This window comes from Equus asinus, chromosome 9, assembly GCF_041296235.1.
Source record: "Equus asinus isolate D_3611 breed Donkey chromosome 9, EquAss-T2T_v2, whole genome shotgun sequence".
Taxonomy (NCBI): Eukaryota; Metazoa; Chordata; class Mammalia; order Perissodactyla; family Equidae; genus Equus; species Equus asinus.
Genome location: NC_091798.1, coordinates 3,745,579 through 3,772,748, shown reverse-complemented (window position 1 = coordinate 3,772,748; position 27,170 = coordinate 3,745,579). Strand labels below are relative to the sequence as shown.

Below are 27,170 nucleotides of genomic sequence, written 5' to 3'. Positions count from 1 at the left end.
CCATGCCATTTTCCACAGAGGTTGCAACACAAAATGAATTTTTAAAATATTTTGAGTAAATAATATACTGTACGGTTCAAAAATTGAATAATCTAGAAAAATATTCAGTGAAAAGCATCTAGCGTTCATCCTCCTTCCTTAGGTAACATTGTTTGTGTCTGCGTACATATTATTCCAGAGTTTTTTGATGCAAATGTATTTTTATTTCTTCTATTTTACACAAAAAGATAATTACAGCTCTGTTATATTTTGAAGATCTTTCTACCCCAAGACAGAAAATTTCCTCGATCTTCTTTTGCAGCTGCACAATATTCCACTGTAGATGAATCATAGTTTATTTAACATAGTTTATTTATTCACCTACTGAGGGATATTTATATTGTTTCCAATCTCTTGTTATTACAACCAATGCTGCAGTTAATAAGCATGTAGCATTGTCATTTTGGACTTTTGCACTCATATCTGCAGGGCAAAATCCTAGATGTGAGATGGCTGGGTCAAGGCAAATCATTGGTTGTGGATCTTAAAGGCTATTTCCTCCCACCAGCCATAAATGAGATTTCATGCTTCTCCACCACTTTGGTGGCAATGGGCTGCTTTAGCAATACATCTAAACACCTGACCTCTCTTCCCCCTTAAGCTGTCCTACAAGATAATACCCACTGCAGGGCCTACAGGGCCCCCTCTCAGGAGCATACTCAGAGAAAGGAATCTGAAGATGACAATGTCACTCTCATTTATGGTTTCCATTTCAATTCCACAGGACATTATTTTTTCTCTTTTCAGACCTGTTTCTGTAGAACTACCATGTTTTCATTACTTACAAAGCCATGGCCTCATTGGAAAGGCCTACTCAGTTACTCTGCCAATTTTCTCCCTCAGACAGGAAGAATCCAACCAGATATAAGAAATTAAATTTGTATGATTTTTTTTATTTGGTCTTGGTGTCATATGGGGCATATATAAACCATACGGATAGTTTGTAGTCTACAATAATGATTATATATAATTTATACATAAATTATTAATCAACCATCCACTTGAATATTTTCATTTAAACACCTTATTTGAAACAGAAAATTATCTCCAGGTTTAACATATTTATGGATATTTTCCAATTAATCTAAAAATACTACAGTATCATTTATTTCTTTAACAGTCACAGGTTTCCCTTTACTAGACTTGACAAAGTCATTCTCCCAGGTCTGTGTAGCATCAGGGGAGATGGTTCACCCCTTTTATAATCGTATGACATTGGTTTAAGTGTGCGAGTCTCCCAAATAAAAGTCTCAGTCACATGCTTGTGTCTTGAGGAATGTAAATTTTGGGTAAGTAGGATGACCAAATGTCAACCAGAGCAAGCTAATTCTGGAAGACTGCCTGCAAGAGGAAGAGCGGCCAAAAGGATGACCGGGCATGACCTGCTCCTCTATTCTGTGTCAGGACCAACTGGATTAAAATCACTGGATATTTTGGGAAACCCTCTCTGCTGTCACTTGAGATGTTTAGTCTCTAAGGGCAAGGAGAAGGTTTTTGAATATGGAAAAGATTACATACTTGTTTTGTGATTAATATTCAATTTATCATAGTTGTAAATGGTAAAATCTAGTTCTTTTCAAGCTTTTAAATTCAACTTACAAATATAGTTGTTTTTCTTATGAAGCTAGACATTTTTGAAACAACAAGAACAATCCCTTTCACTTCAGCAATTACAGTTACTAAAAGCTGTCATACTGAACATGTAAGCCATTGGTGATATTCTCTTAGACATTTCAAATGATGTTTACAGACACCTATCCGAACGAACCTTCAATGAGGAGGAGGGAGGCAATCACTGCGTAGGGCGCACACCTGGAGCGCAGAGCTAGTATCTGAACCTTGGTGCTGCTGGAGATGCCCTGCTTTCACCACCAATCCACAGCACTCAGAAACCCCTGATGTATTGTTTAATTGCAATCTTCTGAATGAACCCATGTGTTCATTTGTCTGTCCTTAAAAACTCTGCATTCAGGTCCTACTGTGTCCCTCATTAGCCTAGGGGTCTTCTAGGACTGCAGATCCAGTGTCTTCCACTCATTTTTCTATCCACTGGCAAACAAAAACAGCAAACGGTGTGGATAGAATCATCAGAATGCAGAGCCAGGGAGGTCCAGCAGTGGCTTCTTACTCTCCGGCCCCTGGTCTTCCTTTCGTCCTTGAACCCACCAAGCAAGCTCCTACTTCAGGGTCTTTGAACCCTCTGCTCCCTCTCGAGAAGGTCTCTTCCCCAAGATCTTTGGAAGGCTGGCTCTTTCTTGCCTTCCTGACTCAGCCCATTGTCACCTCTTCTAATGCATATTTCCTGGTCCCTCTCTCTAATGCTGTCCTCCGCCTGCCACTCTATTAGACCGCCTGTATTAATTTTTTTCACTGTCCTTATCAGTCTCTGAGATTATTTCTCTGTTTACTTGTTTGCTATTTTAATTGCCTATCAGAAGCTAACCTGCAGGAGGGCAGGGACCTGGCCTGTCTTTTGCACTGCAATGAAAAATGAATGAATAAATGAAGTTTCCTTTTAATAGTGGTACACCATAGGTTTGTTGCAAGGATGCAATTAGCTAGTGTATGCCCAGCACCTAGAACAGTGCCTAGTCCACAGTAATTCATGGGATTTGTAGCTATTAATATTGTTTCCTAAACCCTGAAGTTTTACAGAGACCAACCAGAGTCAAGGGGAGATGGCCAATAAAGTGATTATAGAAGGAAGATATATGAGATCTATGAGGATTGTGAAGAAAAGAGCAAGTGGAATGGGAAGAGGTGAAGGTAGAGATTAAACAGGAATGATGGGAGAGAGAGAATTGGGGAAGCAGGCTGATGGGTACTGGGGTTTCATAATACCATTCTCTCTACCTTAAATTTCCAAATAAAAAGTTTAAAAAATAAAGCAAAAGGGAATATAATTACTTTGAGTGAGAGGTTAGACATTTAGGTAGATAATTGTGTAGAGTAATAATGTTGAGATTTAGTTGAAAAAAATGTCAAGATGTAGCAAAGCTACAATTAAATAGAACCCTCAGTGTGAACTCATGTCCTTTAAACAATTTCCCTAAGGTAACTTGGAAGTAGGGGAGCCAGGGATCCTCAGTCCCATGCACTGCCCTGGCACCCAGATTTGGCTCTTTTCTTTTACTCTTCACTGGAAAAGTTTCTAGCTCCCTGAACATTCCCCTGCATCCCCCCTATAGGGTGGGAAAAATTACAGATAGGTCTGAAGTGTGAATTGCTGCCAGGAAACAAGGATGCTTTCAAATTGTCAGGGCAAAGCTGAAAGGACAAAGGGCCAGTGTAAAGGGGCTCCCACTGACAAGCAGCTACAATTTAAGCATCAAGAAGAGAATAATAGTTAGTGTTAATTGAAACAAGCTGAGTGTAGGAAAGCTGTGTAGCCATAATGACAAGTTAGCATTAAATGTAACCCAAAAGAAGTATGACTCACAGGAGACGTCTTCCTGTGGAGCTTGTTGCCCAGCCCCGCCAGTTCCTTGCTGTTACTTGTGTTGCTTTAGATTTGTGTTCTGTCTCCACAAAGAGGATGGGTGAGAACTCTCAGGTCAGCTAAGGCACAGACCAAAATCAACCCAGAGAAGAGTGACAGGACTGAATGATACTCCTGGTCTCCCAAAGTCCTGGGGCCACCGAGGAGGTCAGCTTGGAGGAGGTGCAGAAACACTCTGGCAGTCCAGAGCCTGGGATGAAGGGCACATTATGGAATCACCTTAAATCAGGCAGTAAAACATGAGGCAAAAAAGAAGAAATCGGGTCAGCAGGGGAAGTCTGGGAGAATTCTCCCAAGTGCTTCACTGCAGTGGGGCTCTGAGTTCCATGCTGGGCCCTGGCCCTCCTCGTGGGTGAGCACATCTGTAAATTCTGGAAAGGTAAGAAAGAGCGAGGACAAAGAAATGGGCACGATATTGATATACTTTGTGTATATTATGCAGATGCAGGCGGTCTAATGAGTTTTGCCATCACTGGGCTATTTTTGGTTATGCTTTGCCTGCATTTAAGATTTATGAAACCATAAAGAGAATTTCATTTACCACTTTGATGTTTTATTTGACTTTCAAGTTTGGCAGAAGTGCCAGGAAAGAAGTTGTTTGTCACGTGTGCAAGTCGGCCCCGTCAGTTGTGCGAAAGCGTGAAGCCCCTTTTCCAGGCGTGGGAGCAGACTGTGCTGCAGGGGGCCGCGCCGTGTGCAGTCCTACTGGCCTCTCTCCCCCAAAAGCTCAGGATCAGGGGCCTGGAGCGCTGCTGGCCAGCTTCTATGGAGCTTTCGCTGCCTTTTCCCCTTGACCTCTGGAGCCTGTCTCCCAACACACCTGTCGCGTCTCTCTGGCCCGAGGCCAATGGGCCGCAAATGAGGATAGGTGAAGAGGGTGGCTGGCCTAGACACCTTTGGCGAGACTGATGGTCCTTTTTACTGCTCTGCACCGCCGCTGAGGATATACTGGGCGGTGGGAGGGCGACAGGGTAGACGCCGGGTGGGTCTGCACTGAGGGGCACGCGGGGAGCCGAGGTGACCCCACTGAGGACAGGCAGATGGGGGAGGTGCGGGCTGGGAGTGGAACCTGTCAGGCTGGAAAAGCTCAGACTCGCTGGCGGTGGTGCTCGCAGCGAGGAGGTTGTCATCGGCGCCGTGAGGGAGCGGCTGGCTTTCCGCCCAGTGGTCACCAACAGCGCGCGGGCAGAACCAGCGCCGCTTTCCTGGCTGAATTTCAACTCATTCCCTCTTGCATTTTTAAATATTTCATATGTCGTTGCGTGGCATTTCCGCCTTTTGTTGCCTTTTAATCGGCCAGGATTGCAAGTTCTTTGAAGGCAGGCTCTAATGACATAGACCACCTTCCTTGTACCATAGACCTAGACTAGATCTGAAACAAACTGGTTGCAATGAACTGGTAATGGATTGGAAAAGGCAGGAGTAGGGATAAAACTATAAAAGTACGGGTATAGGCTCCTACTTTCCAAGGACAAATGACAGAATGAGACAAATTCACTAATCAGAAGAAACTCTTTCATTTAAGGAAAACGAGGAGGCGCTTGTTTCCGCCCGGTTTCGAACCGGGGACCTTTCGCGTGTTAGGCGAACGTGATAACCACTACACTACGGAAACCCACGGGGAAAACCGTCCTCCATAGGCTTTATAAGACTTATGATCATGGTCCCTGCCCAGGTCTCCCCACCCCGCCTGCCGGGTCAGAGCGCTTGGAACTATTTCCTCCTGGAACACTGGTCCCTGGGTGTTTGTCCAACTACGGAGCGCGACCCGTTAGTGAGTCATGAAATGGTTCACCTCCAGCAATTAAAGAAAAAAAAAGGGGTGAATGAAAGCAATAGGCCTCGCAGGAGCGAAGCTAAATGTGGCTTCGGAGGGTTGCGACTGGATATCCTTCTCCATTATTTGTCGTTCTTCTAGGGAGACAGCTGGAGGGTTTAAATTTTCACATGATTTGTGCTCTATTGACAGTAAAGATCTAAAAGATTAAAGAAATGCAAAGTTTACCCAAAGTATACGAGATTTAAGTATATTTTCGTCAAAATGTAAATTAACGTAAATATATATAAGGCAAAAATGAAATTAATTTTACATACGCTTTCAAAATAATTATACACTTGTTCTAAATTATGGGAAATTATCTATTAAAAATAAAAGGGAAATAGAAATTAATTAATATCAAAATTTAAGTTAATGTTATTTAAATAAAACTGAAAATATTATTAAATTTTGAAAAGGTAATGAAATCTTTTAAGCATTTTATAAAAATAAAACTTATCAATGCTAGCATTTAATGTCCAGAATTGGGATGAGGCTTAACGAATGTTATATGTAGATGTACATATACGTAAATTTAAGAGTAGGCTCGATGGTTTAATATTGCAAAATGTTTTCCCGTCGCTGACTCTGATTTCCGAAGCCCTGGGGAGCCAGGAATTGGGACAGAGGCTGTCCTATTGCGTAGGGATCCTGGACGTGTCTGTGGCCCGAAAGGCCTCTCTGCCAGAGCGCAGGGAGGGAAGCCCTCTTGTCCAGTCTAGTTCAAGGTCACCAGGGGCCTGCAGGTGGCCGAATCCATGGACGCTTTACCACTTTCCCTTGCTAGACCATAATTTGACTTTACCGATTTTCCCCTCTTTTTGCACATCTCGGCTCTTTTGGCCTCGGTGGCAGCTTCGCTGCTGGCTTTCCTTCTATTCCGACTTCTCCATCTACGGAGTCCATCTTCCCAAGGTCAGCGTGGCCCACCCTCTCCCCCCGCACCTGTGGCTCCAGCAAGGACCGCTCCCCCCCGAGCTTCAGATTCACACGTCTTGGTCACGTCCTTTTGCACGTCTCCCAACCTGTTCAAGACAGAACTCATTACTTCTCGCTCCTCTCTCAACCCCTCACCCTCAATCCTCAGTCTCTGCTCTTGGTTATTAAACCATTTAAAGCAGAAACTCGCAAACCCCCTCTCCTGCCTGGGGAGATACCACGTGTCTAGCTCCTTCATCCGCTTCTCCGTCTGGCTGCTGCCCCGCCAGCCACCTGGCGTCTGGACCATGGCTGTGTCCTTCCAGCCCCTCTCCCTGACGCGGTCTCACTCTCCTCACACCTCCTGCTCATTATTCCAGAAGGAGTCCCTCTAAAATGTAAACCTGAGCGAGTCTTTCTGCCTCTACCATCCGCCTCTCCACCACCAAGAAGGAAGAAGACCAAAGATCCTACCAGGGTCCCATGTGTTTGCTGAACTGATGAACGCTTGACTCCTTTGTGCCACGAGTAGCGTGGGTCACTCACCCGGAGGGGGATTCCAAACCCGGCCTGGCCGGAGGGACGGTGGAGGGGGTGGGAAGGAGAGAAAAGCAAGAACGGTAGCAGAAGGCTCGGGCGGCGTTCCTCGGCTTGTTGGCAGACGGGAAAGAGAAGCCGGGCCATTTCGCTTCCCCTTAGTGGACAGCCAGAATCCTTTAGGAATGTTTTCCAGGCCCAGTGAAGGTGTAAAAAAACAACCTTGAAGCCATAATCTGCAAACGAATCCGCAAGCATTTGTGCAAGACGAAATGTCAAAGTCGAAACTCTTGGAACGCCCGCTTATTTAGACTCCATAATTTCCAAGATAAGACAATAGTAGCAGTAACTCCCCAGGGAGGCCTGAGCGGCCAGGACTGGACTACTAGCGACGCTGCCTGCTTGACAAACTGACCGATTCCTGCCACACTGCCCTCACAGGGTGTCACCCAAACTCTCCCTCATACCGCCCCTCAATACACTTCCGTGACTGAGGCTTTGCTATCCTTTGCTTAGCGAGTTTAATAAGCCAGCTAAACGATCAACAGCCTTCTCCTGTGGTCTGGTGTGTATGTGGGGGAGACTTCCACAGACGGGAAACAGAAAACACGCTGAATTTGCAGGACTAAGGAAACAGTCAACAAAAAGGAATGAACTTCAATTGAAGTTAAGGAAGAATTTCGTGAGGAGACGGGTAAACTGAGGATGTTCACGTTAGGATGTCTCACAATAAAGGACATTTTTACATTCCTTTATGTGTGGGGGGAATGTGGATGCTGGATTGTGTGGGGCACCATTTTACTAAAGATCGACTCTTAAAATGGAGAAATAAAGAGAATATATTGAAGACGAGGGTCGCAGATTACCAGAGCGCCTCCTCCTCGACCAGAAGTCGAAACCGGGCGGCGGCGGGGAGAGCGGGGAATCCTAAACTCTAAATCACCGAGTAAGGTCGTCGCGAAATCGGGCTGCCCCGGTGTCGCCCGGACACCCTGTCGTTTGGCAAACAGAACGGCCTAACATGCGTTGAACGTGGGTAGGCAGACGTCAGCAAGCGGAAGGGTGGCCTGAGGAGCAGGCCCGCAGGAATCTCCCCGCCGGCGCCTGCCCCTCGCTCACGCCCTCGGGCCGGGGAAGGCGCAGGGCCGGACGCATTCCGATTCGAGGTCTCCGGCTCAGCTCCTGGCGCCCCCAGCTGCGCATGCGGAGGTCCACTGGGTCTCGGTCTGTAGAGCACCTTGTGGTCTTAGCCATCTTCATTTCCAAAAAGGGTCCCACGCAACGTGGGGGTCGAGCTCACAAATTTGAGATTAAGGGTCTCAAGCTCTACAGGCTAAACTAGCCTGACCACCTCCTCGATCTTCTGTGTTGTGTCGCAGGAGACCAGGAGCCACGTGCAGGGAAGCAACTGTACAAGTATTATGGAGCGCCTACCGTACTCCTGGCTCTGTCCTAGAGACGAGAGCCTGGCATCCGAAGACTGCCCTCCGACGTGGGAGAGGTGACCGTGTGGCCTTCCGAGGAGAGCAGGACATCATCTCACGTGCGGGACCTGAATTTACAGTCAAGCACTTGCAGCGGGCATGCTGTTGGGTGCCGCTCTTCCGCGGTCCCGCTCCACTGCCGGCCCCCCGGAAATAGAGATACAGACAGACATACACCTGTCCTTCTCTTCAGGTGATAGCCCCTCTCCCGGCGACGCGAGGTGAACAGGTGACTACAGAAACTGAAGCCAGACCAAAAAAAATGGGAAAAAAAAAAAAAAAAAAAGCTGTTCCCGCCCGGTTTCGAACCGGGGACCTTTCGCGTGTGAGGCGAACGTGATAACCACTACACTACGGAAACCACCGCGGCAGTAGGCCTTACTGATTCCCACCTGAAGTCACACCCGGCCAGGAATGGCGGGGTTGAGTAGAGCCGCGGTTCCCGGGGCCCGGGGGCGCCCCCTGGGCGGCGGCTGAGCTGTGGTCAGGACCTAGGGCCGCACTTCTCCGACACAGCACGGCCCACAGCTCCTGGCACGGCCTAGTGCAGCTGTCCACCGACGAGCACTCGTGACTTGGCGCGTTCAGACCAGCCCCTCAGGAGCACGCGCCCACTCGGAATTTCCCCCCGCAGCAGGCCGAGTTCCCGAGCCAGTCCCGCCATCGCGCAGCATCCGGCACTCGCTGGGGGTTCTGCACATGAATCACGGTCCTGTAACTTCCCCCGCATTTTTTTTTTTTTTTTAATTAAACGAGTCACGTTTTTAAAGCATCGAGTATTACTTCTATCGCACAAATAATCTATGTCGCAGAGATGCTCTGGATACCACAGCGGCACCTTTCCTAAGAGGGTTCTACATCCCGAGTAAGAGTCTCTCAAGGAAAATCAACCCCACAAATCCAACTTGAGCCCCTGCTGTTAGACTGGGAGTCCACGAAGACAGAACTCCAGGTTATGCGCGCAGAGCACGCGTGGTGCGCACCTCAGAAAGTGTCGAATGAATCGATGACACTTGGAAAGAGTTTGTTTGTTTTTTTTTTTTAAGATAATACATTGACTTGGTTCAAAATTCAAAAGGTACAAAACAACATATACGAAAAAGCGTCCTTCCTACCCCGCACCCTCAGCCTTCCCAGAGAAACTCGGCTACTAGTATTCTTCCAGACAGATGACGATAATATTAATAAAGTCGCTAAACCTTATATAGCTTTGCATGATATTAACTCTAATTTCACAAAACCCTCTGGACAGGAACTATTACCCTTACTCTACATGAGTAAAAACAGGATTGTTGACATATCAAATACATTTAACATCCTCCCCTCTTTCCACAGATGGTTGTATCCTCTACACACTGTTCAGCACCTTGCTTTTTCGCTTAAGAACACATCTTGAAGAGGAGTCCCTCTGTACAGCTCGAGTGCTCCATGTGTGAATGTGCATGTAACGATCTGCCACCCTTCCTCTACTGATGGGCACTTGGGAAAGTTCATCTAAACGATGCAACAACCACCGGACCGCAGTTTCTAAAACGAGCGTGGAAACGCCCACTAGAGCGGGAAGGAGGGAAGGTTCTCGGCCCCGCCCCCTGACCCGTCTCCGGGGGACGCTCTGAGTCCTCGAACAACAAAGTCCTCCCCTGGAAGGGCCGGAAGTACTTCAGGGAGCTCACGGGGACCCGCCCCTCCGCTTCCGGCATGGGCTGCGGGGAGTCGCTGTTGCAGGTCTCCGTGTCCGGTCGGTAGGATGGCGCGGGGCCGATGCGGTCATAGCACTGAGAGCGGACGGCCACCAAGCGCTTCCACCGTCTCCCGAAGTTTGTCCCCAGTGGCAGGGGATGGGGGAGGCCGGTCCTTCTGTTTCGCCTGCGTTCCCCGCTCCCCCGCATCACAGAGACGTGGGCCTCCATCGTTCTAGCCCTCCGGCCCTGTTCCCGAGTGCCTGCTAGAGCGTCTCCTCGCCGCTTCCTGTCGCCCACGGTCCCGGTGGGGGCAGAGGGGGAAAAGGGGGCGTAGCGCGACCGCGGAGGAAACCCGCGAGCCTTGGTGGCTTGCAAGCGCCGGAAGTGTTGGGAGGGAGGCCGGAAGTGAGGGGGCGGAGCCAGGAAGTGGGGAGGGGCGGGGGTTTATGAGGAGGCCAAGGGAGCGTTGAGGCGGATTTGCACTCAGGGCCACCTGAGGGACTTGGCAGTAGCACTCTGCTTTTCCCCTCCCCTCGCAGAGGCACGGTTATAGTCTGGGAGTAGGGAACTGTGTGTGGAGGGGTGGGTTGTCGAGAGGACCTCTCTCTGGCTGCGCTTGAGGCAAGGCGCGGAGAGTCAGGGCTGGGGGTGGGGCGGGGTCGTCAGGGCGTCTGAGGGGGAGACCCCCGCCCCCGCCCCCGCCGCCCATCTACACTGGCTGACTGGACACTAAGATGGCTGCCGTTGCCATGGCACCCAACCCCGTGCAGACCCTTCAGGAGGAGGCGGTGTGCGCCATCTGCCTGGATTACTTCACGGACCCCGTGTCCATCGGCTGCGGGCACAACTTCTGCCGAGTGTGTGTGACCCAGCTGTGGGGAGGGGAGGATGAGGAGGACAGGGATGAGTTAGACCGGGAGGAGGAGGAGGAGGAGGACGGCGAGGAGGAGGAAGTGGAAGCTGTGGGGGCTGGTGGGGGGTGGGACACCCCTATGCGGGATGAAGACTATGAGGGTGACATGGAGGAGGACGGCGAGGAGGAAGAGGAGGGTGTGTTCTGGACCAGTGGCATGGGCGGGTCCAACTGGGACAACATGGACTACGTGTGGGAGGAGGAGGACGAGGAGGAAGACCTGGACTACTACTTGGGGGACATGGAGGAGGACCTGAGGGGGGAGGATGAGGAGGACGAGGAGGACGTGCTGGAGGAGGAGGAGGAAGACGACCTAGACCCCGTCACCCCACTGCCCCCGCCTCCGGCCCCTCGGAGGTGCTTCACCTGCCCCCAGTGCCGGAAGAGCTTTCCGAGGCGGAGCTTCCGCCCCAACCTGCAGCTGGCCAACATGGTCCAGGTGATTCGCCAGATGCACCCAACTCCTGGTCGAGGGAGCCGGGGGACCGAGCAGGGCATTTGCCCCAAACACCAGGAAGCCCTGAAGCTCTTCTGCGAGGTGGATGAAGAAGCCATCTGTGTGGTGTGCCGAGAATCCAGGAGCCACAAACAGCACAGCGTGGTGCCTCTGGAGGAGGTGGTGCAGGAGTACAAGGTGAGAGAAGTAGAAGGGAGTTGAGTCGGGGTGGAGAGGAAGTAAGAGGAGCTGGGAAAGGAAACGTCTTCCTCCCAAAGAACCTCGTGTACTGATGAGCTGATTTTTCTTATCTAAGGACTTGTTGGCACTAAGGTGGGTTAGAGTGAGAAGGATCCTGTACACAGACAAAACACACAGTGAAGAAGACCAGGGAAGACTGGCTTCCCCAAAGGAAATTGGGCAAAGCTGGTGATGCCATATCTTTGGGGAAAAGCCACTGCTGTTTCACACTTCCACTGTCCCTAAGTGGAGGCGTGCAGGTGACATGCCCCTGGGGCTTTACTACCAGTCTCTTTTTCCAGTGGGTTAGTCTTAAGTCTCTCCTTGACTGAGACCCCTGGAGATGGGGAGAACTTGGGACCTCAAAGAACAAGAAAGGGCTTAGAGTATCCAGAGCATAGAAATGACTACTAGCGTCAGACCCAAATGCTCTGCACTTGCCTTCTAATGGGTTTCCCACCCACCCCAAGATATGGCTTGGTTCTCCCCAAGGATTTTTGTTGGATCTGCATCTGTCTGATATAATGACCAGAACTTTTACTCTTCCTGGGAATTCAGAAAAAAGGGAGAGGCTTTTAAGTCAGAACACCTGGCTCTGAATTCACTCAGGCAAGTCTCTGAGAGTCTTTGAACTTTAATTTCTACAGGATTAAAAGTTAATATTTACTAAACACTTACTATGTACACCAGGCACTTTACTAAGCACTTTTTATGGACTATCTCATTTAAAACTGAAAACAACCCTGTGAGTTTGATATGGTATCTGTGTCCGTTTTACTGATTGGGAAACAGAGTCAGAAAGATTTAAGTAATATACTTAGGGCCACACGGCTACTAGTAAGTGATGGACTTGGTTATGACCCCTTCTCCCCTGGCCCATATTGTTAACAGTGTCCCCACCATTTGAATATCTGTTGTTAGTTTGACTTTTCTGACGTGACTTTTCTTCCTGGAGTCTGATTCTAGTTTGGTTAATATCTTGTGCCCTACGTCTGATCCTGACTCTTTTTGGACATAAGTAAAGGAGATTTGTCTGTGAGACAGCCAGCATAAATAACCAGCCAGCACAAAATTCAGTGATGGCCCAGATGGGTTTGAAGCAGTGGGATCAGGAAGAGGAGAGGATAGCTTCTTCTATGTGGTCTGCACAGAGCTTTTTTTGTTTTATGACTTGTATTTCCGCACCTTCTCTTGATTACTACGGTAACCTCATTTAGGTATTATCAGTACCCAAATTTTAGAGTACCACGTCTGGATCTATGAGTGCTACAGCTAAGACAAACCTACATCCCCTCATAACAAGTAACTATTTCTTCTACACAGTGACTGCCAAAACTGGCTGATTATCCCAATAATTAGGGGAGGTTTTCAAAAGTACACTAGAGATTCTGAATCAGAGGCAGGGAGAATATCTTTAGAAAGCCTGGCCTCGCATGGGAATCACTGCATTGGTAACATCGCCTGTCTTTTAGGCCCTACATTATTAGGAGAGGTGGTGAGCTCCTTTAGTCCTCCCCTTTTATCTCCGCCAGTTCCTAATTAATTTAGTTCCTAGTTAACATCAGTGTGCAGTCAGTTTGTTAGCTGGATCCTTGGGTGGACTATTTGTGGGCATTCTACTACTCCTCCACCCTCCCCTGCAGGACTCTTCCGAATGGCTTCTGAAGTTGGATTTTAATTTATGTTAGCCACATCTATTGCATGCCACCCCAGTAGAGCCCTGCAATTTGGGGAGGCCATATGGACACAAATCATCTGACATTAACTGATCAGCAAATGTAAATACATAAATTTTATTATGTAGAACTAATGTAAGTGATTCCCTTTCCAACTTATAGGCTACTTTACAGGCAGGTAGTTTATTCCTTTCAAGTATGTACACTAACTAGCACTAGCTTGGCACAGTGTTGTTTTGTAGAAATATTTGTTTATTGAATAGGTAATAACCCACGAATGATCTATAAATGAAGCTCCTAAAAAGTTGAAGGTCTTTGAAAATTTCTTTTAAATAGTACTCTATTTGGATATGTGCTTAATGAACTTTGTGTCAACAATTTAGGAAAAATACTAAGTGGGAAATTTAAACATCATAAATTCTGAATTAATAGAGTTGAAATTATTGACACTACTGGAGAAAAGTAGGAAGTAATATCAAAAGGCAAAATTAGTTTTTGCTATTTTCATCTTACGGGTTGATTGTAATCTTATTATTACTGTAAGTTTTTTCTACAGCCACTTACCTGTGCAACAACTGCCTTTTGTACTCTGGGTCAATAACCTATTTAGGTCAAGGGTTATTATCAGGCTGTCATTGACAGCCTAGGCCTAGGTAGGAAATACTAGGTTACATTTGCTGATCTTTTGCTACATGCTGGACACTGTGCTATGCATACTGTCCATGAGGTAGATTCTCTTATTCCCAATTCGCATTTTAAGATGAGGAAACTGGAAGCATGGCTTGCTTCAGGTCTCTGTTTAGGTTCAGGTCGGAGTGCAGGTTTCAGCTCTTCTGCCCTGTGTTACCACTCAAGGAAAAGGAAGGAGAGGGCAGAAGTGGTAGAGGAGATAAAAAGAGAAAGAGCAGATAGGTCGGGCTTACCTCACCCTTACTGGTCTCTCTGCCCTTCAGAGAAAAATATTCTGCTACAGATGATTGGAACACACAGCCAAGTGCTTATTTGCTGTGAAGGTTAAAACCTTAGGAGGAGACAGTTTTTGTTTTCCATTTAGCAAGTAATTGAGTGAGAGAGAAAGCAGATGGGCAGAGAGAGGCATAGAAATTAAAAAAAGTAAAGTGAGGCCCCTGCCCCCAGGAGCCCCTGTGTCTTGGAGGAGGCACACTTGAAAATTATTACAGTGCCTGGGAAGAAGTATTGTAAAGGTTGTATTCATGTTTCTTGGGATTACAGAATAAGTTGGGGATGGGAAGGATCAGGGCTATGGTCAGGTAGCTGGGTTTTGAAGGAAAAATGCCTTGTGCCAGGAAAAGGGCTATTTCAGGCAGAAGGAACAGTGTGGATAAAGGTATGGAATTATACTCAGGAAAAGACAAGTAATTTTATGGGGCTAAAACTAAGTCTATGTAGAAGGGGTAGGTGTAGGAGAGGAGGCTAGAAATATAGGGTCAGTGAGAACCTCCTATTTTGTAGGTGGTGGAGAACTACTGAAGAATTTTTAGCAGAGGCACAAAATCATCAAAAGAGTATTTAGAGATGAAAGTTATGAGGAAGAATGCTTATGAGGGGGAAGGGACCATAGGCAGGAATATCCATATGGAAGGACTTTGTGTAGTAAGTGGCTCAAGCAAGGTCCACCCCAACTCTAAGTGTGGGGCTCCGTAGTCATCAGGCTCCTACCTTTAGAGAACACACCCAGAGCTTCTGTACCTGAGTGCAGGCGGAGGGTTGGAGGCCTTTCTCATCATCTGAAGAGAAGAAAGGGGAAGAAGGGAGTGTGATGTTCATTTAATACCTGTGATGGGGCTCAGGCTTTGAGCCCTGACCCACTGCAGGGAGGATGGGGGAGGGAGCTCTGAGGGCAAGGCCCTCTCTCAGCCCAGGCCTCCAACCTTCCTTTTTTCATTCCCTTAGGCCAAACTGCAGGGACATGTAGAACCACTGAGGAAGCACCTGGAGGCTGTGCAGAAGATGAAGGCCAAGGAGGAGAGGCGGGTGACAGAGCTGAAGGTGGGTGAATGTCCTTGGCAGGGGCTGACTGGCTCTGTGGTCAGGGCAGGGAAGATGGGCTGCCCACTTGTGCAAATGGTGACTAAATGCAAGGGAGAGGGGCAGCCAAGGCCTGGGAGAGACATTACTTTCCTAGGGTTTTGAAGAGAAAGGGACCTTAGTGGGTCAGGGGATATGTATGTTTATTTTGTTCACAATGGAGTGAAAACAGGCCTGACTTGGAGAGGTTGGGTGCTTGGCCCGAGGCTGTAGAGGCAGGCTTACCACCCTGGACACCTAACCCCAGAGCTGGTGCCCCACACTGCTGTGCCCACCACACGAGACAGCACAGAGGGAAGAAATGGGCAAAGAAGGATCCACGTGGCAACCCTCAGAGAAGCCCCAGGTTCCAGAATAGATGGCTGGTGGTGGGCAGAGCAGTCCTAGGCAAGAGAGGGAGCCAGGGTGTTTAGTGGAGGGGAGCAATTAGTAAATATTAGCATAGCAGAGGCCTAATATCTTCTAGTTCATATATCTTCTAGTGTTTCTCAGCCTTTTTTCATTATTGCTTAACCCTCTCCAAGGAGTATTTTTAGATATTTTTTCCCTAATTCCCATCCGTCACCCTCTGCCTGTTTATGTAAGGCCAGCAGGCACTGGAATGGCCTGGCACTGAGCTTCAGAGACCAGGACATCCCTCCTGTCCGACTTCTTCTGCTGTCCCTCCCATGCCTCCTGCCCTGGGCAGTGGCTGGGGCTTGCCACTTCCTAGGACCCGTACTCATTCATTGCCACCTACCCCTTAGGGACTCTGCTGCTGGCACCTGCCAGGACTGAGTGGTAGAATCTGAGTCTGGGAGTTGGGGAGTTATCTTGCTGCCAGCCAGCTGCCCAAGTTGAGACTTTTGCACTTCTGGTGTGCAGAGAGGTTGTCAGGATCTGAGTGTTACTGGGACAGAGACTAAAACTGACTGTTTTCTTCACCTTCTTGGCCAGCTGGACTTCCCTCCCCACTCTGGCCTGTTACTTTGTCCCAAGAATGTCTCTAGCTGATATCTGGGTGAAAATTGTGCCTACCATCCAGGATTGCTCAGCCCAGGCAAATGGGGTGGGAGTGGGCAGAAGTTCTCTCTCATTATATACAGAAGTACCAACATAATATCCTTGATTTTGCCTCTTGGCCCTTAAAGTGTAAAATATTATCTGGCCCTTATAGAAAAAGTTTGCCAACTCCTGATCTAAAAGGATTCACTGACTTTCCCAAGGTTACTAGTGGTGTAGTCAGGACCCTAACTTCCTATCTTGATTCCTGAATTTTTTATTCATTGGTTTCAAAAAATTCTTACCAATCACCTACTCTGGGTGGTGCTGTGCCAGGGTCGGAGGATCCTCTGGCAAACAGCTTAGGGTGCAGTGGGGGAAAGGTTAAAAGGTACTCCAATATAAACATACCATTTCAGATTGAGATAGCTGCCTTGAGGAGATGCAGTGTTATTTGTACAATGAAATCAGGATCAAGTAGTCCTGATTTAGATCTGGAGAGGGAGGCCAGGCTTCTCTCAGGAAATATTTAAGGTTGGACCTGAAGAATGAGTCAGGTAGTCAACTTAAGTAGCCCAGGTGGAGATGAGTGTTACAGGCAGAGTTTAGGACCATCGTGCCAGGAGTGTGGGAGTGGTACCTGGTAAAGCTGAGAGGTGGAGAAGGGAACAGGAGCCTCTTTCCATTTGGGATATAGGGCTTCTTTGCCTTGGATTGAGGGGCAGCAGTTGCAAAACTAGAGGTTTATGTTTCTGTGTGTTGAGGTGGTATCCACCATCCCCTTTGCATCATCCCAGAGCCAGATGAAGTCAGAGCTGGCAGCTGTGGCCTCAGAGTTTGGGCGGCTGACACGGTTTCTGGCTGAAGAACAAGCAGGGCTGGAGCGGCGCCTCCGAGAGATGCACGAAGCCCAGCTGGGGCGAGCAGGAGCAGCAGCCAACCGACTCGCGGAGCAGGCTACCCAGCTGAGCCGCCTGCTGGCCGAGGCCCAGGAACGGAGCCAGCAAGGGGGCCTGCGGCTGCTCCAGGTGAGCAGTACCTCCTTGTCTGTTTGCCCCCCAGCACCCTGTGCTTGCTCTGTCAGGCACTGCTTACCAGACACCTGTCCAGAGCTGCCTCTCTTCTCCTTGGGAGGAACCCACAATGACTTAACCTGAAGACCAAAAGGTTTTTTGAGGCTGGAGACAGAATGTGGTGTGTGTGCAATGATTATACCTAGTGAAAAGAAACAAGATTGAGCTGGAGAAGGAAAGTTTTAAATGAGAATTGAGGAAAGAATTTTTGACAATGACATCCCGAAAGATGACCAAGTCCCTTGTGAAAATTCTTTCACTGAGGTTGAAAATTCTGTTACTGGGCTCACAGGATGAGAAGAGTTAGGCGTGCTGAGGCATAGGAATGATTGAGACGGATGCGCGTTTGTTGAAGCCCTTGAGGGTGCTTTTTCTCCCTCCCTGTTCAAGTTCAGTCCTTCCTTTCTCTGGCTGGAATCAGATTGGGAGAAAGGAGCCATCCCAGTGCAGCTGACTCTCTCTTTGTCTCTTTTTCCCTCTCCCTTTTTTTGTTTCTGTTATTCCCAGGACATCAAGGAGACTTTCAATAGGTGTGTTCCTACCCTTTATCTGTTGTGACCCAGTGGCATTTGGTTCCCCATCCCTGCCTCTCTTGGATACCCCGCTCCTCTCCTTCCTTCCCCAGGACCCAAGTTTCTGCCTCCTGGATCCTCCTCTCCTTCCCCTCAGTTTCTGCTCTGCCCTCTGGGAATATCATGGTCCCACCCCCTGCCCGGTCCCCTTCCTCCAGGTGTGAAGAGGTACAGCTGCAGCCCCCCGAGATCTGGTCCCCTGACCCGTGTCAACCTCATAGCCATGACTTCCTGACAGACGCCATCGTAAGGAAAATGAGCCGGATGTTCTGTCAGGCTGCCCGAGGTAGGGAGGTCACCTGTAAGACCTTCCTTTGCCTTTCCCTTCACAGACCTGAGATTGGGTTCTGAGGGAATTTGCCCCTGGGGGAAAAGTGGGTGCTGAGATGGAGCAGGATAAAGGCAGGCCACCTGGGGCTTCAAGGCAAGAGTAGCTTTTGTCCTAGCCCAGGTAGGTGCTGGGGGTGGGGAGGTGACCAGAATAGCCAGGGCCGAGGGAAGACCTGTCTGGTGTCCTGGAAACAAGAGTGGAGAAAGAGGTGGAGCCCGTTAAGAACTTGAGCCTGGCCTTTAGGAGGGGGTAGGGAGCTGAGAACGGTTGGATGGGCGGAAGGAGGTGAAAGGGAGGGTAGCAGGAATGGCTGAACCTTGGAATTCGCTGCTGATCGATTAAGTCGTTCCAGCCCTGGCATATCTGTTCTCTCCTCTCCCAAGTGGACCTGACACTGGACCCTGACACGGCTCACCCGGCCCTGATGCTGTCCCCTGACTGCCGAGGGGTCCGCCTGGCAGAGCGGCGGCAGGAGGTTGCTGACCATTCCAAGCGCTTCTCGGGCGACTGCTGTGTACTGGGGGCCCAGGGCTTCCGCTCTGGCCGGCACTACTGGGAGGTAGAGGTGGGCGGGCGGCGGGGCTGGGCGGTGGGCGCTGCCCGTGAATCGACCCATCATAAGGAGAAGGTGGGCTCTGGGGGGTCCTCTGTGGGCAGCGGGGATGCTAGCTCCTCCTCACGCCATCATCATCGCCGCCGCCGGCTCCACCTGCCCCAGCAGCCCCTGCTCCAGCGGGAAGTGTGGTGTGTGGGCACCAACGGTAAACGCTACCAGGCACAGAGCTCAACGGAGCAGACACTGCTGAGCCCAAGTGAGAAACCAAGACGCTTTGGCGTGTACCTGGACTATGAGGCTGGGCGCCTGGGCTTCTACAACGCCGAGACTCTGGCCCACGTGCACACATTCTCTGCTGCTTTCCTGGGCGAGCGTGTCTTCCCTTTCTTCCGCGTGCTCTCCAAGGGCACCCGCATCAAGCTCTGCCCTTGATCAGCCTGCCACCCGCAGGAGCCTCTCTAGTCAGCACTGGGGGGGTGGGGGCAGGTGGTGGTTCAAGGTGGCCCATAAGCTTGCGGGCTCAAAGGCTCCTCCCACTGTTACTGCATTGCTTCCTGCCCCCTCTTTTGACCCCAGGACCCTGCATCTCTAGGAGCCTAAAGAACCTTCCTGGCCGCCAGCTTGGCCTTCTCTTACGTACTATGTGTCAAACAGGTCTGCATGGGTCCCTGAAGAGAACAGCTGCCTGGTCATCCCTTCCTGTGGGCCTAGGGGTCTGAGTTTGAGTAGGGGCTGAGGGGAGACTGTAGTTTCATTACTAACTTCCCTTTCCCCACCCCTGCTCCTCAACCTTCACATCAGTTCTGAGACTGGAGGATTTGAGCAATACTCATGACAGCCCCCACTGCAGTTCCATTTTCTGGTGCAAATTTTAGCCAAGGGATTTGGAAGCTTTTTTGGGGAGGCAGGCTGGGCAAAGGGTACAGCTGGGAAATGTCTTACTCTCGGGGGGAAGTAGAAGGGATTCTAAACTTTCCTTCCATCCCCAATTTCTACCTCCATAGACTGGCCAGAATTTAGCCTCAGTTGAGAGGTCTAGAACAGTGGACATCATTGAAACTACATACCATTACATCACCCAATAAATTATTTTCTCCCCCTCCTTTTTCCAATGCTCAATCCGGAAGCAAAGCTCACCCATCCTCTCTCTCCAGGTGTTTTCACTGTCCAGCTCCTTGCCCTTATGCTCAGTGGAGTTTGTCAGTTTCTCTCCATGTCTTTTAGTTCCCTCCATGTGGCAAGCCTTGACTGGGGGCCTGGGCACAGGGGTTTGGATGCCCCAGGACAGCCTTGGGTATAATCTATTTTTCTAGTAACTCCTTGCCTTCTGTCACTTATCAGCTTTTGTCCTCTGCTTTGATGGCTGAGGTCGTTTTACGTTCCTGAGGGAGAGGGACAAGGAAGATGGACTGTGTTGTGGAAATAAAAGGTTTATTTGCTGCTTTTGTGGAGTCCATTCCTTTAGATGAGCAGAACCTGCTTGAGGATGTAACTTAGAAGGCATCTGATTTCTTCTGCACTAAGCCAGTCCCTTCAGTAAATGAGATGCCAGAAAACTGGTTAATTGCACCTTTCCCGAATATGTGTCCTTGGTACCTGTCACACACTTGGTGAGCACTTAGCAGGCATGATCCTGTTTCAACAGATTGAGGTACAAATCCTACCCTTCTCCCCTTATTTGACTATCCTACCAACTTTCTTTATTGCCATGCCCTTAAGAATCTACTTAAAATCATTTTCCACTTCCTTTCTATCACTGCTGTGAGGATTTAGGACAGTTTTCCCAACAATCACTACACTCATGGCTCTCAAGTCCAGGACCTAGGAACACTACATTTCCAAAGTCTTTTTTATGTGTGATTCTATCTAGTTCAAGTCCCACAAAGTTGAAGCTGAAGCCAGGGAGAGGCCTGAATACCACTGTTGAGTTGGAGGAGAAAAAGGAGGGTACATATAGGCCACTCCAATACACTGCGCTTGTCATTTAGCCACTCCGTGAGAAAAAGCCAGCTGTGATCCTATTTATGAATGCCTGCAGACTATTCTACAGTTTTTAATTTCCCATTATGGAAGGAGTCAAAAGTTGCTGTTATTAAGCAGCAATTCTTCTGGTGAGAGTTCCCTTGCCCTAAAGGGTTTTAAAAAAAATTCTCCATTTTTAACCAAAGCCCCAATTTGATGTAGACAATGCTAACCTGGCGAGTTTCAGAATGTTGTCTGAATTATAATCTTACCTTTCAAGGCATTACAAAATGCATGTTTTTTCAGTTCTTTCTTCTGTGTTGAGAGTTGGACCCAAGAACCTAAACCAACTGCAACCACTTTGGAATAATCACTCAAGAACTAGAAGAATTCACTCAAGAACAATTTAAGGGAAGCCCTAAAAATCTGTATCTGAAATATAGGACATTGTGATGAAGCAAGTTGGGGAACCTACCCTGTATAAGTTCCATGTCACATCTGATGCCACCCAAACCCTACAGGGAGTCTATGACATCTCTTCTCCCCTAAGTCTTGTTTACCTGCCCATTTTTTTCACCACCTTGCTTCCAGTTTGTCAGTATCTTAACTGAAGAGACTTTTTAACCTATAAGCAGCACAGCATAGGAAGTGGCTTTTTTGGCTCATCACAGAAAGACACTTTCTCAAAGTTAAAACCCAGTTTTTTATTTCTAAAGCTTGCCATGTATTTCTAGCGGGTGCCGATGGTCACCTGCCACACTCTCACCAGGTTGTCCGTGTAGCCAGCAAACAGAGTCTGCAAGGGACAAACGACAGCGTAAGTCAGGTCAGAGCCATGGAACTCTACAGTCCCACTGATGTAACAAAGATACTTTTAAGATCCTCGCTCTACCCAATTGTGGGCGATGATTATGCTAGCAACAGTTGGTAGTAAGGATTCATACATTTATAAACTGGTCAAATCAGGCAGGGTGTTAATCGAAGACAGATAACCACTGCCCTCCAGATCAATCTTCCTTCCGATGCAGGAAGACATATTGTTATGTTCACTGGCACAGCTAACTAGGTCCTCCCAAATCAACTTGGCTCATCTTGTCATTGGCACACAAGACACACTAAGAACAGAAAGGAGATAGAGAAGGTAGAAGCTGAGGCACCCAAAGACAGACACTCTTACCTGGCCATCAGCAGACCAGGCAAGAGAAGTGCACTGGGGTGGCTCTGCCTTGCTGCTGGTACTGATAACTTCTTGCTTCAGTTCATCTACAATGATCTTGCCCTCCAAGTCCTGGGGAAAGGCAAAACGTGAGTAAGGACACGCAACACTTTACACTTTAATGCCACTGACACTTAAACCTCAAGACAAGCATGTCCCCTTTCAAAAGCCGCTTTGCACTCGGTGATTCCCAACAGAGAACGATTTTTCATCCCCTGAAGGACATCTAGCAATGCCTAGAGGCATTTTTGGTTGTCACTAAGGGAAAGGGAGTTTGCTACAGGAATCTAGTGGGGAGCAGAGGCCAGGGATGCTGCTATACATTCTAAAATACACCTACCCACCCCTCACCCCCCCACAAAGAATTATCCAGACCAAAATGTCAATTTTGCTGAGTGTGGGTTAAGTTGTTACAATCGGTCATCCCTTTCAAGAAGGCAAAGCTTTCCCATCATTGCAAATCCCAATCTCAGCAACTTTTAACCCGCTTCTCCTGAGTCTCCAAGGACAGTGTGACAGCTAGCAGTTGTTCAGGAAGCTCAAATCCTAGCAGTGAGTCAGATGACACACTTGGGAAATCACAATGCCACGTCTGGCAGAGTGCAGCTAGGTACTTGGTCCCAACTGTAGCCCACACTCACCCAGATCTTGATGCTGGGGCCTGTGGCAGCACAGAGCCAGTAGCGATTGGGACTGAAGCACAAGGCGTTGATGATGTCCCCACCATCTAGTGTGTAAAGGTGCTTGCCTTCATTTAAATCCCAAAGCATGGCCTGGCCATCCTGAGCAAACAGGGAAGGTGAGTCAGGGTGACGTGATCTCTTCCAGATGTGAACCCCACCTGTGTCAAGATTCTGTCTTAGCTGTTTAACTTCCCTCTCGTATGCTGAACTTGCCAAAAGCTGACAACTCAAGTACCAATACTTATCTCTATTAACCTTTCCTTCAATGCATGACCTCGCCAACCCCACCAAAGGTCTCTGACAACTTCTAAATATACCACTGAGTTCTGAAAAAACAGGACCATAAGCTCGCTAGCTTCAAGAAACAAGCTTTACAGAAGAAACTCCTGTCCCTGAAACACTGCCTCATCTATGTCATCTTCAGAAAGTGATCTTTAGAAACACTTATTCTTGGAATGCTATTGTGTTAAGTATCCTTTCTAAGACACTGTCCCCCATTGAGCAGGAGGCTCCTGGCCTCTGAATACCTTGCCTCCAGAAGCACAGAGGGATCCATCCGGAGAGACAGTGACAGTGTTCAGGTAGCCTGTGTGGCCGATGTGATTGGTCTTCAGCTTGCAGTTTGCCAAATTCCACACCTAAATTTAGGGGGTCATAGGTAAAGAACCCGGCTAATGGAGCAGCCAGGGTCAGCAGAGCTCAAGCTTAATGGAAAAGGCATGACACACTTTTTAAAAGCATTCCTGGATAGGGTAGCCATTTTTTTATTCTATCAGTAACAAAAAGGTTAAAGAATTTGTCTTGGCCACTTGAAAGCCGTTAGAAATAAAACAGGTAACAAATGCTATGTGTTTTGCCTTACAAGGGACTCTGGGTTCATCAATTAGCTACTTCAAACAAAATGTCAAACACTAATGGCCTGTATTGAGAAAACAGCAAGAGGAAAAATGTCAACTGAGGGACAAAGCTTTCAAAGTTGGAGCCTCTGGCCTCTGACCACCTGGGAGGCAGCAGGAACATATTCCAGCTGGTAAAGGCCCACACCCCTGCTCCAAACTCACCTTGACTAGCTTGTCCCAGCCACAGGAGACAATGATGGGATTGCTACTGTTGGGTGAGAAGCGGACACAAGACACCCACTCCGAGTGGCTCTCATCCTACAGAGAACGGAAAGGACACAAGGCAAAACTGTCTTGTCTCATAAAAGTCTAGACCCCCACCCCTCCCCTATGTTACATGGGATACATGTTGACAGCCTTGCATTCATATCCCTAGAACCCAAACCTTGAAGATCAACACAACCCCTTTAGATTCCAGATGAGGCTTGAAATCACCACATAAGGCCAAGGTTAAGGAAAGTGGAAGAGAACCTTCAACGTGCTCTCTGCATGTGCCTTCACTTTACCTGGACAGTGTATTTGCATACACCCAGAGTATTCCATAGCTTGATGGTTTTATCTCGGGAGCCAGAGACAATCTGCCGGTTGTCAGAGGAGAATGCCACACTCAGCACATCCTTGGTATGGCCCACAAATCGGCGTGTGGTGGTGCCCCTGAGGAGGAGAACTTGGTCACTCTCCAGACAATTTGCAAACATTCTTCCAGTCAGACTGTTTCCCTGGCCTTTTTCCTGTCCCAGCAGAGCTGCATTACTCACAAAACCCTAGTCATGGCTCTGATCACAGCAGGGGTTTGGCTGAGAACAATGGCAGAGAATCCCTTCAGAATTGCAGGACATGTCCTCATTCCCACGTGGGGATTGGCTGACAATGTCGTCTGTCATCACCAGGATCCTCCATTATACCCGATCATCCGAAGACTGAACTCCCAAGATAAAACAGGTTCAAACTGTCACCTGTTCCCAAGTGCAGTTATCTGACAAAACTGCTCACCAGACCACTGCTCAAGAATGCTACATCACTCCTCAAGAGCAACAAGGAGGGAGGCCAAACCACGCCAACCACTTCTCCAGGTATTCTGCACCTTACAGTGCCCTCAGCGGACCTGGTCACCACTAGAAAACCACTTCCCAACAGCTACCTCATTTCTGCCCCGGTTTTCCCCAAGGCCCTAGAACTAAGTGAGCAGCTACTTGCGTTGTGAGATCCCAGAGGCGAAGGGTTCCATCCCAGGAGCCTGAGAGGGCAAACTGGCCATCTGAAGAGATGACCACGTCACTAACAAAGTGGGAGTGACCTCGAAGAGCACGCTGTGGGATGCCGTAGTTGGTCTCATCCCTGGTCAGCTTCCACATGATGATGGTCTTGTCTAAGGAAAAGTAAAACAGAAAAGGAAAGCCAGTGAGGAACTTTGCAGCCCACTTGCTCACCTACGGGCTAATCCAGGATGCCTCCAAGTCACCAGTGGATTTACAAGACAAGTTAAGGACACTTAGGTGGGAAGGGGAAATGCAGGCTTTGTGAGCAGTTACTAGCCAAGGCCACGTGACTCACTGCTCAGGAATAAGAGGCAGGGCTGACCAGATGGTCCAGCTGTTAAGGTGCACACACTGCTTCGCAGGTTCAGATCCTGGGTGTAGACCTACCCACCGCTCAAGCCATGCTGTGGCAGCATCCCACATACAAAGTAGAGTGAGATGGGCATGGATGTTAGCTCAGGGCTAATATTCCTCAAAACAAAAACAAAAAAAAGAATAAACAGGGGAGTAGACCTAAGCGGTACCATGAGAAGTTAAGGTGAACAGAACTTCACCCAAGCTCTTGGATTCCCCTTTCTGACATCCTGACCAATTCGACATCTATTTCGAGACTCATCTGAGGTCTGCTGCACAAGCAGCAGCTGTGGCGACCAGGGCCGAGGGCCGCCAGAGCACTCAGTTTAGAAAGTCGCTCCACACGCCGCACTCGGACGCCGTCACTGACACGGGCACCACTCAGCAAGCTCTTAAGTCTCAGGCGATCCCAGCCTCTGGCCACCGAACGCTGTGGCGCAGACGCAGTCGGTGCACCAGCCCGAGAAGGAAGAGCGGGGCAGGAGGGCTGAGGCAGACCGGCGCCCCCACGGCCCCGCCGCGACGGCGGGCGGCGGCTCAGAAACAGCCTCTGGGTCTCAGCACGGGCGCTCAGATGGCATGTTGGGTGCATCACCGCCGCGCCCGCCCGGCTTCTGGCCCACGCCGAGCCCCACCTGCACGCAGACGGGCAGAGAGCAAGGGGGCCCACGCCGCCACCCTCCCGGCAGCCACGGGCTCGCCTGGGCTGTGGGATAGGCAAGGGTGCGTGCCCCACTCAGCCCCGGACGGAGTTTTCCGGGTCGCCAACTCGCGCGCCACTAGCCCAGCCAGCGGCGCGCGCAACTCCCTTCTTCCCCGATCCTCCGCCCCACACCTCAGCCCTACCTCGCGAGGCCGACAGTATCATGTCTGGGAACTGCGGGGTGGTAGCGATCTGGGTTACCCAGCCGTTGTGGCCCTTGAGGGTGCCACGAAGGGTCATCTGTTCGGTCATGGCGGCGGCGGGTGCGGGTGTCGCCGCAGCGACGAGGATGGAACCGGATAGTCAGACACCAGCACCACGGCCGCTGCCGCCGCGGCCCCGCCGAGGAAAAGAGAGACCGCCTCCAACCGGAACCGGATATACCCGCCCGCTCGAGCAAAATGGCGACCCCTATGGGTCACTCCCGCTCAAGATGGCGCTGCCGTGTCTTGCCTAGGACGAGGCGAAATAACACGACCACAGGGTCCCCTCCGCCACGCAACAGAACTGGGCAGCGCTGTACAAATACATTCCGAAATCAACACGCCCGAGGGCTCGAAACGGCACCTCAAACGTTGATTGCAGCGCGACGTCCACGAAGCGGAGGCGGGGCCGTGCCGGCGCGCTCCCATAGGCTCGGCCGGCTGCCGCGGCCCTACGCGGCGCAGCGCGCGCCCGCCTTCCGCCGGAGCTCCGGCCACTGAGGGCGAGCTTGGCCCCGAGCCGCAGCCGCGAGTGGCGGGGTCCGCGGCGGGAAAGACGGCCTGCGGCTTTTCCAGTACACAGCGCCCGGGTGAAGTCCTCAGCCAGGACCGACGCCGCGCAGCGCTGCCGTCCCTCCCGAGGCTTCTGCCTGACACCGGCCGAGGCACGCCGTGCCCGGAGGGGCTTCGCCGGGCCGGACGGAGGCGCCTGAGTGCCGGAGCGGAAGGCCGGCGGGGGACGGGAGAGAAGGCGGCCTGTGGGCTGCGCGGAGCGCCCTCAGGGACGGAGCGGCCCGGGAGGACGTGCCTCCGCGTGCGGGGCCCCGGGCCTGAGCACCCGGGCGGCCGCGGGCCGGGAGGCCGGGAGCGCGCGAGCTCCCCGCCCGAGAGGCTGGGCCGGCAGCGCCCGCGGGTGTCTGAGAGGGAGCGGCCAGATCAGGGTGACAGGCACCGCCGGCGGCCGCGCGGAATAAAGGGCGAGCCCTCGTACCCCTCAGTCCTCTGCTTGCAGGCCGTGTTGGCCCTAGGCTCTCGTCTGTGGAACGACGCCTTCGCGCGTGGCGCTGCGGAGACTGAGCGAGTTACGGG

The 27,170-nt window shown here is 50.0% G+C and overlaps 2 protein-coding genes and 4 non-coding genes across 13 annotated transcripts; 1 reads left to right on the top strand and 5 right to left on the bottom strand.

Annotated features, from left to right (window-relative positions):
• Positions 1–5,080: 5,080 nt before the first annotated feature.
• On the bottom strand, positions 5,081–5,153 carry TRNAV-AAC (transfer RNA valine (anticodon AAC)). Its single transcript has one exon. It is a non-coding gene; the product is annotated as a tRNA-Val (tRNA).
• A 3,428-nt stretch (positions 5,154–8,581) lies between these two features.
• On the bottom strand, positions 8,582–8,654 carry TRNAV-CAC (transfer RNA valine (anticodon CAC)). Its single transcript has one exon. It is a non-coding gene; the product is annotated as a tRNA-Val (tRNA).
• A 1,334-nt stretch (positions 8,655–9,988) lies between these two features.
• On the top strand, positions 9,989–20,245 carry TRIM41 (tripartite motif containing 41). 8 transcript variants are annotated; one of them, XM_014832772.3, is made up of 6 exons: positions 9,995–11,522; positions 15,155–15,250; positions 17,068–17,298; positions 17,851–17,873; positions 18,074–18,201; positions 18,630–20,245. In XM_014832772.3, exons 1-6 carry the CDS (start codon positions 10,710–10,712, stop codon positions 19,232–19,234), a joined length of 1,896 nt encoding a protein of 631 aa, XP_014688258.2. In that variant the 5' UTR covers positions 9,995–10,709; the 3' UTR covers positions 19,235–20,245. The 8 variants fall into 8 exon arrangements, 7 of the variants coding, with proteins under 7 accessions (XP_070372998.1, XP_014688258.2, XP_044633433.1 ...); XM_044777498.2 differs by having other exon boundaries at positions 10,576–11,522; positions 17,035–17,298; XR_011505689.1 differs by lacking the exon at positions 17,851–17,873 and having other exon boundaries at positions 10,003–11,522.
• A 1,198-nt stretch (positions 20,246–21,443) lies between these two features.
• On the bottom strand, positions 21,444–26,458 carry RACK1 (receptor for activated C kinase 1). The gene is made up of 8 exons (XM_014832773.3): positions 26,022–26,458; positions 24,760–24,931; positions 24,069–24,216; positions 23,725–23,820; positions 23,191–23,301; positions 22,622–22,762; positions 21,942–22,052; positions 21,444–21,560 (listed from the first exon to the last, which is right to left on the bottom strand). The coding sequence occupies exons 1-8, from the start codon at positions 26,128–26,130 to the stop codon at positions 21,495–21,497; spliced, it is 954 nt and encodes a 317-aa protein (XP_014688259.1). The 5' UTR covers positions 26,131–26,458; the 3' UTR covers positions 21,444–21,494.
• Positions 24,378–24,456, bottom strand: LOC123289094 (small nucleolar RNA SNORD96 family). The gene has a single exon (XR_006532861.1). It is a non-coding gene; the product is annotated as a small nucleolar RNA SNORD96 family (small nucleolar RNA).
• LOC123289097 (small nucleolar RNA SNORD95) lies at positions 25,709–25,776 on the bottom strand. The gene has a single exon (XR_006532864.1). It is a non-coding gene; the product is annotated as a small nucleolar RNA SNORD95 (small nucleolar RNA).
• Positions 26,459–27,170: the final 712 nt, after the last annotated feature.